This window comes from Neodiprion virginianus, chromosome 2 (genome assembly GCF_021901495.1).
Source record: "Neodiprion virginianus isolate iyNeoVirg1 chromosome 2, iyNeoVirg1.1, whole genome shotgun sequence".
Lineage (NCBI taxonomy): Eukaryota > Metazoa > Arthropoda > Insecta > Hymenoptera > Diprionidae > Neodiprion > Neodiprion virginianus.
In genome coordinates, this window is record NC_060878.1 from 1,769,119 (window position 1) to 1,782,853 (window position 13,735).

The 13,735-nt window shown below is 41.7% G+C and overlaps 2 protein-coding genes across 2 annotated transcripts in view; one reads left to right on the forward strand and one right to left on the reverse strand.

Annotated features, from left to right (window-relative positions):
- Positions 1–13,735, forward strand: part of LOC124298662 (uncharacterized) — a 148,972-nt gene that overhangs the window by 43,507 nt on the left and 91,730 nt on the right. The gene's annotated exons all lie outside the window — the stretch shown is intronic.
- On the reverse strand, positions 5,168–13,575 carry LOC124298659 (forkhead box protein biniou-like). The gene is made up of 2 exons (XM_046750966.1): positions 11,482–13,575; positions 5,168–5,654 (listed from the first exon to the last, which is right to left on the reverse strand). The coding sequence occupies exons 1-2, from the start codon at positions 12,794–12,796 to the stop codon at positions 5,335–5,337; spliced, it is 1,635 nt and encodes a 544-aa protein (XP_046606922.1). The 5' UTR covers positions 12,797–13,575; the 3' UTR covers positions 5,168–5,334.

Here is a 13,735-nt window from a genome sequence, read left to right on the forward strand (position 1 = left end):
TGTGGTTCCGCACGTAATGTTTTATAACTCTATGCTGCAACACGTTGCAGTTTTCGGGTTTTAGGATTTTTTCCCCGTTTCTGTTATTTTTTTCCACCTTTACGGTTTTTTTTTTTTCTCTTTTTAACCCAGCCCGCAGTTGCGTTTTTCCTTTTATTCTTTCATCTCTCTGCAAAGCTCTTGTCTTTAGTTTCTTTGTTTTCCCAAAAACTTACCCTCCGGCAGACTTTTATGACAGACTTTCGGGTGGAATCTGCACTCGGCAGGACCAACGTAAACAACTTCCCGCAGGAATAATCCTTGCGCGTCTTGTCAAACTTATATACGTATACATAACTAGGCAATACCATATATATATATACATATACATAGGTATATAAGTATACGTGTGACTTTCTCCGTCAAAAACATACGTCAATAAAAATTCGAATTCTTAACACCGTCGAAATTTTTATGGGTGATTACACGTAACGAGAGGAGCCTTCACGATTTTTTGGGGATCTTTTTCGTTTCTGTGTTCTTGAGATATGAATCTTCGAAATTCTTCTTTTCCTTTTTTCTTTTTTTTTTTGAAAAAAAAAATACAAAAAGTGTGATTATTTTCATTTGCGGTATGATTTTTTCATTTAAAGCTCGAATTTTCGCCATCGTAGTTGAAGCTATTATAATTGATAACAGATCACACAAGTCCATATATTTTTTGAAAAAGTGAAAACGAAATGGAAGAAAAAAAAATTAAAAAAACATAAAAAAAAAAATAGACGATAGAGAAATTGGCACGATTGTTTTTAATTTGCGAGTAATATGCGTTTTTGTACGAGGATAACGCGGAGGATGATTAATCGGGAAAGTTGATAAAAAAAAATTTCGCGCAACGTCCGCGTCACTTCATTATTACTCATATTAATTGTCCTTTCTGCGTAAACGATTTGAGCACGGAGTTGAGCTTTTTCTCTGTATGTCGCGTGTTGTTTCCCGATTGTGTACCTACTTTGTGCTTCGTGTATGGGGGGATAGCTATGGAGGATGACGAAGATGCGGTTAGTTTTTGACCGACCGCGACGTGCGATAAGAGGACCCGTTGTGACAACAACTGCTCGATGTAGGACGCGTTGAATAATAGTCACGTAAATAGGTGCGAGGTTCTTGACACGTCTTTCATTTTCACTTGATGCTCTTTGATTTCCACGTGGTTAACCGCACTCGAGCTTATCATGATTCCTTCAGCGTTATCCAATTTATCGTCATCGCCATCAGCCCTGTAAATTACGGAGCATCGATCGACGATCGACGGTTGGAAATTAATTGACGGTGTCATTTTTTAATTCGAGTATATTTGATGATAATATTCGAACGGTCGGCAAGCTACGAAATCCAAGACTTCAAAGATTCAAGTTACGAAAATTAAAATATACTCAGAAAGCGTAGTTTACTCAACGAGTGGGTGTAAAAAATCAGTGTTATCAGGATTCCGAACGTAAAAATATCGAAAATCGAAAACGAAGAAAGATCAAAGCGATGAAATTATTTCACCGAGTGGTGAAATTCACGGAACTAAGAATCTTGGATCAGTCGGAAAGTCGATTTTTCAAATTTTTCAATCTTTTCTTTGTCGAACTTTCGGGACTTTGAGCGTCAAAAACAAACAGAGCTTGATTTCTTTACTTTAAAATTTAACCACCAAAAAATTCAAAACTTGTCGCTTTCGGAACTTTTTGAATTTTCAAATTCTGTCACATTGTCCATACGTCTAATATAATAACGGCAACGTGCATGCGTGAATTGTACACTGAGAAAAATTTCATTCGTTACAGTAACTAGAAGAATTCAATAAAACAGTTATCGTTAAAAAAAACTACTCGAATATCGTTGAAATTGCGAAAAACGAAGTACGCCTAACCCTTTTGCGCTACTGTCGGTTCTTGTTTCGTAATTGCAACGCAAAATCAGTTTCTCCGGTTCACTCTACTTTTTTAGTTAAATAAGGCTTTAACGTCAATTTATTCTTGCACAAGCGTTAAATTTTCGCAACAGTTGCAAGAAAACACAGCAACAGTGATCGTAACGAGAAAGAACAGCAACGGATACCAAACTCTCCGGTAACAGCTATAAAACTAATTTTCATTTTCTGCCCAGAACTATGTTTTTCGACTGTGGTAAAAAATGAAAATAGTTGAGGACTCAGCGGTAACCGGAACTAAGAATTTCTCTCAGCGTATGTCACTTTGCTCATATATATACACACACACACACACTCGTAACGTACTATTTTTGATATATATATATCGCATAGATGAGTAAATGTATGTTATATACATACATAGGTACGCGTTGATCCGCGAGGCTTGAAAAGCTCGAGGCGTCATCCCCGCTTATTATAGAACTGACAGTGAGAAAGAGAAGGAGAGAGAAAGAGAGCCGTGAACAGGACGTCGAGTCCCGTCGCGTCGCATCGTCAAGTCGACGTATATACATTCGTTGATTTTTCTCATGTACCTCTTTTCGATCGTTTTGTTCCATTTCCTAGTCTTTTCATTCTTCTACACTTCGTACAACTTTTATTTTATTTTTTTTTTCGTCTTCTTCTTTCTCTCTTATTCGTCATCGTCATCTTCTTCTTCTTCTTTTCTGTGTTTCTCAGGAGGAAACTAATTAGAGACAACCTTTGTGTTCAAAAGCAATGCGGTGATCTTATACCACCACCTTTGCAACTTTTTTTTTGTTTTTTTTTTCCAACACTCGTATACATACCTATACGTATAGTGATATACTGCTTAATGGCGTATTACATATATGTGTATATATATATATATATATATATATATATACAGGAACTTTAATCAGTATTCCTGTGTAACATGCATGCATAGTCAAAAGGCAAAGGTATAATATGTACGTAAAGTCTCATTTTTATATTTCTTCCTCAACTCCGTCCCATTTCCCGAGCCGATTAAACGATATTCATTTGGAATGAGAAAAACGAAAACATAGTTCCCAATAATATTTCAACCGTTGCGAGAATAGCGATGAAAATTTTTTTTTCCGTATCCGAACTCGGGCTTATACTCGCAAAAATTGACATAAACAAAAAAAGCATTATCTGAAAAATTTGCATTCCGATATCCGCAAGAGTAAAATTTGCGAATGACAAATGTTTAATTAAACAACAATAGGTGATATCTAGGAGAGACCATTAATTTTCCACATATATATATTTATTTTATACGATGATACTTTGGCTTATTCGTTATAGTACTGATCGTTTAACAATTAATGGTAAATTATAATGTTACGTATGGCAATGATGACGACGATGATGATGATGATGATGATAATGATAATAATAATAAGAATAATAAGAATAATAATATAGTATATCTATATATAAATAAAATAACATAATATGTATAATAATTAGGTACACCACGTGCAGTACTTGTATTATAATAAGCTCACCGCCTTTCATCGCGGACGATTCATTTTTAAAATTATTATTATTATATAATAATCATTATCGTTATTGTTTTCAAATTCCAATATATATATATATATTGGATATATACAGACACACACACACACACATACACACACGTATATAACGCATGTATGCACGCAAAGTATATATGTATAGTAGTTTATTATTAATTACGAAGAGTTGGCGTAATATTTACATTACGAAACAAGTTTCACTTGAATTTATTATTGATATCATTATTACTATTATTATTGTTATAATTATTGTTGTTAATTACAACAGTCATAGGTAACTTTGCCGACGCGGTGCATACACAGGTATACCGGAAGTATTTGTTATCTTCTGTTTAAGTAGCTTTCAAGGGTGAAATATGACGTAAGTTAACTAGTTATTCATAAAAGTGTATGAACGAAGGGGTTTGTTCTCTTTTTCTTGTAATTTTTTTTTTTTTTTTCGAATTATTTCATTATCCGAAAACTTGTGAAAAATAAAAGACCGTTGTCTTACGGAAGATGAGATGCAGCCTTTTGAATTAATGGGAAAATAACTTTATCCGTATAGTATAGATATTTTTTTTAACTAATCTTGCACCCTTGAAGTCTACCGCTCTTGCACTCCTTATTGTTATTATACACATACACGAAGTATTTAAAGTATTTAATTACGTGAAAGTACGCAGCCTGCAGCTGTCTACCTATATGTATACAGGGTGAGGCATTTAAAGTGTTACAGAGCAATAGCGCTCAAACTATTGTCAATGATACATCCAAAAATGTTTTATATTAAAGTTATATTGTTCGTTGTTGGAGCAACGTCAAGGTTGACTCGACTTTTTCAAATGGAACCATGCAGTTTCTTTTTTTTTTTTTCCAACGACGTTATCACTGAGTTTCGGACAAATTCAGTGACCTACAATATTAAGATCATTTTAGTCGCGCAAAGTATGAAAATAATCGTAAAATCCAATCAAATCGGAATAATCACTTTATAAATAGTAGACTGGGCCTAATAGTTAATATATACCTACTTAAAATTATAATTTGATTTATAGAAACTGGGATTTGTTTGGTTTTTGGTTGTTTTTTTTTTTTCTTTTCTCTTCTTTTTTCTTTCTTTTTGGCACTAAGGACTGACGATCCTCCATATATTTTATAACCTCTGCAGAACGCGCGCGAATTACCCTCCAATGAAGATTTTAATTTTGATGTTGGTATAAGTAAAATGTTCAAATGGGGTTGCAGGAAGAGGATCATATCTTCAATACGCGTTGCATATTTCAAATGAAGATATTATTTAGAATTAGTACGCGAGTTTGTTCGTTTATATAATTTAATTTAATAATAATATAATATCGATAACAATTTACCGTTCCCTATTATAATACTTTTGCGAAAGTTATTTTATTATTTATATAATTGTACACCCGTGCCAAGCCCTAATTTCATACTTGTCATCGTCGAAAATATGTTATACATTACTACGTCATAAACAAGGAGAAATATCTCAGGGTTGGGTATAGGGTGTTCCATACCACTTGTATTTGGGTCTGATCCTTGAACTCTCGGGTTGGGCCCGCAATTATTTACATGATTATTATTATAAATTTTGAAATCGTCTCGATCATTCAAATAGTTTTAAAAAATCGTAGAAAATTTCAATCGAGTCGTAAAAATCTAAAAAAAAAAACACAAACCGAGTGCCTTTCACAGTGAGAACAATCGTACGAAAAATTGCAGGCCCAATCCGAGAGGTCAAAGGTCGGACCTAGGTCGAAGTGGTATTGGAATACCCTGTATATTATACATATGCGATTAACTTAAGCCGTTGCGGCCAGCTTGTGAACCGCTTCAGGTGCTTCTTCACATTTGGTACTTAAGCTGATCGTAGTACATCGTTGTCGGAGGTGGCGTCGAGGTGTGAGCGATGTTATTCGCCCCGATGCTCATGTTCGTTACCGAGGTGGGAACGTTTAGGCTGCCAACCGAGTTTCCGAGGCCGCCAAGGTTTCCCAGGTTACCCAGGTTACCCAGACTCAGGGCGCCCAGCGAACTGAGGGAATTCAGCGAGCTCAAAGAACTCAAGGGGACCGAAGACGGCGGTGGCGGAAGGTACGATTTCCTCTCGACCAAACCACCCCCCGAACTGCTTGAGCTTGAGCTTGAACACTGCATTCGCATACCTGCAAGCAGACAATGCCGGAGATATTAGAAGGTGCAGAGAATATGGAAAGAGGAGAAGGAGTTGGTGTGTCATGTCGTGCAATGGTCCGTCTTCGAGGGAAGAAGAGGAATTTGGTAACTGGGGGTCGATTAAGTAATTTCACTTTTCACATTTCCCAGCATCCAAGCATTTTGATTGGTTTCCAAAGTTTGATCGACCAATCGGAAAGCTTGGATGGTGGGAACCATCGACCCCTTGATGTACAGGGATGGCATTCGCACTGTCCGCGTTTTTGTTTTCGTTCTTACGATCTTCGAGCTTACACTCTTGTTGAGTTCTATTTGAAAAATGGAAAGTGCTTTAACATCGCCTGATAGGGATCAGTCCTGTAATGGCCTCGTTGCTGGTTGGGGGTCACGATGATGATGATGACGATGACGAGGGACGCGAAGGGGAGCCTCAATCTCAAGAGCTTTCAACTTTCAAGTGCGTTCCACTTCATGTCGTGCAGCGTACGGACGCTCCTATACTATATATTCCAATGTGGAAACCCTGTGCTGTTACGGAATGCCTTCTATCCTGGAACATGTCGCGCGCGCGCGCGTGTGTGTGTATAAAGGCGACGTGGGTATAACGTACAAGTTTTGCTTTGGAGTGGAGGACCATTTTTGGCAATTTATGACCACCTTAAATTAGAATTAATCGCGACGAAAGACGCTGAACAAGTTGTTTTGGTACGTGTGACTATACCTACTATAGGTATGCTTATGGAGAAAACGAAATTTGGTATTCTTCAATTATACTTTATGCGGTTGGACGACTTCTTTTTTTTCACTGACCTCGATTACAACTCACTACCAGAATCAACCAAATATTTGGTTGACATTGGCAATACAATACATCTAAATGACATTACCAAATTATTTGGTTTACACTGTAATATTTTCAAACGATTTGATCTGTTTTACCAAAATCTACTTGGCGACGAAACCAGTTCCTTAGAATGATTAATAGTAAAGTTGTTGATTAGACCAGATCTTTTTCGTAGTGTGTTGTGGCTATCAACGCTTAGGATTCTTGATGTGCCGTTGTGTTCTCTATGTTATCGGTTCCGTTTTCGTCTACGCAATCATGCTCGGCATGATTCACAAAAGTTGTGTTCTCACATTTTCTAATATAAAAGCAGGAATTTTCTAATTTTTATCAGGCCTTCCAGGACCCCATGACGTAAGGAAATAAGGTGTGTCATGACTGAAGACTGACTTTCGCTCAGTCTGCACATATCCAAGATGATGTCACAGAAATCACGTAAATAGGTTACTTGAGGTTACTTATTTATTTTCATATATTCTGTTTGCTGAAAATTGCCAGTTTGTGCAGTCAAAAGTTGAAAAAATGATAATGTAAACATTAAGGGACAAAATATCGAGCCTACATGACGTCACCTTGGATATGTTCTCTGATTGGTTCAACTAAAGCGTACGCGTATTGTTTCACCTCATTTCCTTACATCATGAAGGACCCTATTATCCATCCAATTCCAATTGTTGAGACGAAAAAGACCCTGGCAATTGAAATCCGACAAACTTCTCAGATTCCAATCATTCATCCTGCAGCTCAACTTATTATACACATACCAACAATAAGTTGTCGATGAATACAAAACCAAACCCGTTAACATCGCTGAATCTATATTTTCTCCCGATTGTCAATGTCCACTCGTTTTCATGTCCATCTTCTCAAGTTGATCCCGATCCCATCAGCCATGGCTATTCCAGTATCCGCATTGACAACGAGCATCGATCATGCGTAGAATGGAGTGTCCATGCGCAATATTACGTGCACGTATACAATCGTTGGGTATAACATATTAAGCACAAATGCGAGTGTATGGAGCAGGGTTATAGGCGTCGCGGGTGGTCCTTGAGGCTCGCTCTGAGCTGCCAGTCAAAGTCTCTCACGGACTCGAATGAGTGAAATGCGCTAGCCTCGCGCGCGTTTTCCCCGCTTCAGGCGCACGTGGGGCTGTTGCTGTTGCTGTTGCTGTTGCTGCTACCGCTGCTTTTGCTGCTGGTGCAGACCAGCCAGCAGGGAGGGACGGAGACAGGGAGGAGGCGCCATGTGCCAGGGAATTTTATACCCCGACAGCGTCCGTACTCCTTTTATTTTTTATCTTTCCTTTAAATTCTCTTTTTCTTTCTTCAACTCCTTTTTCATCTACGGTTTCTTCTCTCTTTTAATATTTCTTTCTTCGCTCCGATTATTGCAGAACGTTCAATCTGACGGTACGTTGTATGTCATACATGGTGTCGGGAAGTGGTATGGTCATAGTGAATAGATTCAGACACGACCGACCTCCGGTATAATCATGATGGAATTTCAGGAAATAGGGGAACCACCGTGTCTATCAGTGCTACGTTGGTATAGAGTCATTAGATGAAATCATGTAGAGAATAGGTATAACAGCGGTTTTCTCATCTTTCATACATGACGTCACCGTGATGTCGCGTGTAACCGAAGGAGAAATGATTAAACGATCGTGTTAACATGAATAAAAAAAAGTCCAACACCTAATCCACGTAACCAATGAAATGGAACTACACCTGTAATAGAACCATTAACCTAACCTAACCTAACCAATGAAATGGAACTACACCTGTAATAGAACCATTAACCTAACCTAACCTAACCAATGAAATGGAACTACACCTCTAACCGAACCACTGACCTAACCTAGCCTAACCTAACCTAACGTAACCTAACCAATGAAATGAAACTAAACATGTAACTAAACCATGTTATACCGTACTGTACACTGCACAGTGCACTGTGTACTGGATGAATTGCAGAGTGTGAAACTGTGTCGAGGATGACGTCATGAGGACAGTGAGACAGATGAGAAAAGAGAGAGAGAAAGAGACAGAGATTTGCCAATGTTTGCAATTAGACCCGATTGTGCCAGAAATATCCACGACTTGAGAAAACAGCAAGAACGTGGATCGGTTGGTTTACGTTTCGTAAAGAAAATTGCCCAACTACACAAGCTGCTGCCTGGGCCGCTGCCTACGGCTCCCATCTCAAATTCCGTAACGCTTTAATACGCCTCCGACTCTGTTAAACGACGGTAGGTACCTATATAACCGGCCGCGACTAAAACGGATTTAAAAGAAACCGTGTCCCGATACATTTTGCGAGTCATCCAGTCATCCCCACGCCCACGCGAGGTGCCTGCTCTTGCAATTCACGATCTGACGTATGGAGCGTTTATCCGATTCTACAACATATAATAGATTATAAGTCCGGTCTTCTTTTGACCTCGATCATTCAAGTTATATGGATAGGTACATACGTACCAATCATCTTGACACGTCGACAAATTTTGAATATCCTTCTCTCTATATAACCTCCAAATCGTTATATCATTATCGTCGTCGTCGTATCATTATTGCTTGAATTTTGTGCTTGTGACAAACACGATTCGTGCAGCAGTTTCGAAAACGGGACCAAAAATCCATTTTGTAAAAATCATAAATCAAATTAGAACCTGATAGGTACCTGGCTTTGTGTTTGGCAATATTATATACCTACGAATTAATTGAAAGGCTTTCATCGATTCGTATTTAAAAATTGGATCGGATAGATTATACGCGGCAATCCTTCTATAATGCCATGCAGTACTGAACACTAAATTTTCATCTCAACTTTATACCGCCACCACCGCCATCACCATCACCGTGAACGTTTTGTGCGTGCCGCGGGTAGTCTACATCTTTCCGCGTCTTCTGTAGTAGATTAGGGAACATCTTGTTTATCGTAGTCGTAAATATTTGGGCGATAAACGGTTTCGGATCACACTTATGCCCGCTAAGTAAGCCACACCGCCAGCTTCTCCGTCCACGGACAAATACATCCATACATACATGCACACGCTTATGTTTGCATGTATGAATATGCATAGATATACGTACTTGCTGTTCGTCGTGCGGTTTTTCATACTTGCATAACTACAAATCTCACCACGATTATGTTCGCACGTTTCAGAGTAAACCGCGGTCTCGTGGCGTGTTCGACATGGACGGTAACATGGAATCTACTGCATAGTGAGCCTAACGCACAGATACTGATCTTTTAGTTACACTGAACAATAGAGAACCACTACAGCCTTGTAGGTAAGTGCAGAGACTGTACAGAGACAAGTGGATCTAGGGTGAAATTTGATCACTGGATGTAGAGACTCTACAGTCAAGTCTTCGTTATACCTTTATCGTTGGTAGTAGGTACAGTGTTTTGGTGTATACGGGATGCAGTAGCACTTCACTAACGTTATAACTATATACATTCCAGTTTCATTTCGTTCGATAGTGGTGTAGGTACGTGAGATCCAAATACACTTCATCATCATTGTTATCATCATCATGTGAACATCGCGCCAACGCACCTTCGGGACGTTGCAGGTACAGGATTACGGGTTGAATCGTTTACGTGGCTGCAGGGGCGAGTTTGAGCTCGATCTTCTCCATCCAGCGCGCTAAATAAATCTCGTACCATAGGAACAACGTCGCTGCAGCGGTAGGTATACGAAGAAGAGGATGAGGAAGAGTGATGGATGTGAGTCGCGACAGCGTTACACGTGTTAACTTACGACCCGGGAGTTACGAGAGTACGAGAAACGGGGCGTGACAGCCCCGTCACCCCGGCTAATAGGCCCTGTCAACCGTCCCGGAAAGTTACGGAATCTCGCACCCTAAGTGCGCCCGCGACAAACGCTCCAAGTTCCATTGCCTCGCGGACTGCAGGGAACCCGCCTCGTGATCACCATCGGCATCGTCGTCGTCAACGTCGTCGCGGTATCTCGGAATTATCCGGGTCCAGCACGACGTAAGCTTCGCCCTTTCGAACACCCTCGTCACGAGCTGCTGGGTGGGCGACGGACCAAGTGCGACGATGTCTTCTGCTCGTTTCGTGACGTACCGTTTCACGTCGTATCGGGGCCATGTGGAAAATTTGTTACAGTTTACGAGCTTTTAGGCGCCGGACCGTGAAATTTGAAACTGTCGACAGCACTCTGTGCTGGTGGAAAATCTTTCTCGACCATCGTCATTCCTCCGAACTGCAGCAGAGGAATGTACGTAGAGGAAACGGAAGACGCGAAATTCTGTTATAGATTCTATAGTCTATAGGTCCTATTCTTACAAACTGCTACACCCCCTGGTATAATCCTGTTTCAATTTTTTTTTACCTTTCATCCTCTTATTTTCCTTCGGGATAAGAGCCGAGTATTGTAAGAATCCCGGCGCGGGTTTATTTTGACAGTACGAGCTATCAGGGGCCGTAACATATTTTTTTAACCGAACAGACTGCACGTTAAGAACGCTGCGCAATGAATCACTGTACCCACACATCCTTATAGATTGATCGAATCGGATAACGGGCTTGATTGACTTTTGTTAGTGATTATATGTGGTGATCGTCACGGTCGAATAGCTTCAGTCTGCTGAATTCTTTTCAAATACTGTTCTAACCTGAGAAAACCACAACAACATTAACTGATCGTAACAGTTAGTTGACGCATACAATTTATACCTTGAATATCTTTATCCGGGATTTAAATTCCTCCTACCATAGAATTCTCGAGTCTCGATTCGTACCGCATATAATACAGGGAATCGTACATACTCGGTAAAAGTTCCAAGCGTTAAACGACCTACTTGACACGTGTGGTAAACCTCGTGATTCATCGTCCCGCCGGACAGGATGCGGAGTCGGTGTAACCGGCAACCGATTTGGCGATGAGGAAAATGAAAACACGGACACACCACACACTCGTAATGAATGAAAATTCTTACCGTGATGATCCGTGTTGTGGGTACTGGCTACTACGGAGGTTGCGGAGTTTGATGAACCGGCGATTCCAACGCCGACCGGAGTCTGGCATCCGCTGTGAGTTGAATTCGAGCTAGAATTTGCAATCGGGCTGGAGGCTGGCTGCGGCTGAGAGTGCGAGTGCGAATGCGAGTGCGAATGTCCATGGGAATGGGGGTGAGAGTGTTGCGTGTGGTTGTGGGGGTGAGAGACCCCGAGTCCGGACGAGGATCCGCCGCTCGAGGATGATCCCTGCTGGACGGAACCTTGGATGTTGTATATCGGGGCAGGGTAGTAGTCCTGGTGATGGTGGGCCGGGTTCGGTGTCGAGGGGTTCGATCCCGTGGAGTTGTTGTTGCTCTTGGGGTACATTATCTGATCGGAGTCGTTACCCTTGAATGACATCTCGGTGTCCTCGGTCTTGTATGCGGCAAGATCGGTGCCGTTTCGGTACGGCACTTCGGTCTTGAAGGTTACCCCAACACCGCCCTCGTTTCCCCGGGTGTAAAGCGCCTCGTTGTTCTTGTACAAGTGGTCCCCGGTCTTGTAGGTGACCTCGGTCGTCTTGTAGGTGACCTCGGCGATCGGCGTCTTGTAAGGCGTCTCGGCGTAGCCCCAATCCGCCGTCATGCCGGTAGTCGGACCGTACATCGCGTAGTCTTGGTAGTTCTGGTACTGGTTCTGGTACCCATTAACGTAGTCGGCTCCGGCTCCGGCCGCCGCAGCCGCAGCCAGAGATCCCTCGTAACCGGGATTCTGGACACCGACGGGAGTCGCCGTCGCGAAGTATTGAGGGTACTGTGGTTTCAGGGCCTGACACTTTCGCCGGAAGCCGCGGGGACGTCGCCGGAAGCTTCCTTCCTCGAACATGAACTCGCTCGCCGGATCGATGGTCCAGTAGTGCCCTTTTCCCGGCCGACCGAGACCCTTGGGAAGTTTTATGAAGCACTCGTTCAGGCTCAGGTTGTGTCTTACCGAGTTCTTCCAGCCTTGGTAAGCCCCGCGGAAGAATGGGAACCGTTGTTGGAGGAAGGTGTAAATCTCCGACAGTGTCAGTCGCTTTCCCGGACTCGATTGGATCGCCATCACTATCAACGCGATGTACGAATAAGGCGGTTTCTCCTGACGACGTGCTCCAGGCTTGCGGGGCGCCTCCGTCGACTGGCTCACCTGGGATAACGGACTTATCAACGACTCTTGGAGGCTCTGGCTTCCACTCCTTCCCGAATTAACGGCGCTTCCTCCCGCCCCGTGAGATTCCTGCAGGACGTTTGGACCACCCTCCGACTCATTCTTCATTATCACCGAGCTACCGTGGAGCAAAATTTTGAAGCCGTTACCCGAGACGCGTGTCTCGCTTGGTATATATCAAACTAACAACGAACCAAATCTATCCACCCCTCTATTTTTCTTTCTTTATTCTTTTTTGGTTCGTCAAACTCGTCCCGGCGACGACTCGACGCACATTTCCGAACGTTGATTTGTAATATTCCTCTCGGTTTTTTCAACTTTCTCTGACCGTTTGTACCTGTTCCAAGTCTTCGAGCCCACGCGACACAAACACTTTTGTATTACGTCACTTTTCACAAAATCAGTCTCTTTGATACTCTGTATTCGTTGACATCAAATCCACCGTTCACTGTTCGACGCGTTTACACATTGACAAAAATATATATCACGTATTTATATAGTAGTATTAGAATATCCGTCAAGTTTTTGTATCACGTAAGCACGAGTGAAAATTGTGCCAACACCATGTCACTACAGTAGGCGAGTACACAGATAATGAGTATAAATACGTGTGTCGATGACGAACAACGTCTTCGGCCGCGATGGTGTGTGAGAAAAAACTTAAAGTGTGTAAATATCGCCCGTCTAAGGATATCAACTGTTTACGTCCTTCGGATATATCCAAACATTTATTCGAACCGGCACCGTGTAGTATAACGGCAGCTCGGACAATGGCTTGAGTTTGTAATTATTTATATACGAGTAAATTGTTTGCGCGATCTTTTCCCGGGGAGTAATTATTTAGGTTCGACGCGGCGGGGTTCGTGGTGGAGACTGGCTGCTGAGCTGCTCCCACATAAGTGTTTCGTCTCACTAAACCTAAGTCACACTTCTTTACTCTTTGGTCACGTGGCTTCTCATGGGTGGCAACCGAGGCGTGGTCAGAAACGCCTACAACCGTCTCAGCTATCACCAGTATTCTTCCTTCCTTACACTGCCGACTGATTA

Bases quoted from the DNA above. Each gene is read 5' to 3' on its own strand.
- LOC124298659 (XM_046750966.1), bottom strand. From the start codon at position 12,796: ATGAAGAATGAGTCGGAGGGTGGTCCAAACGTCCTGCAGGAATCTCAC. The intron at 5,655-11,481 runs GTAAGAATTTTC...GTCTGCTTGCAG, and splicing joins CCACAACACGGATCATCACG to GTATGCGAATGCAGTGTTCA.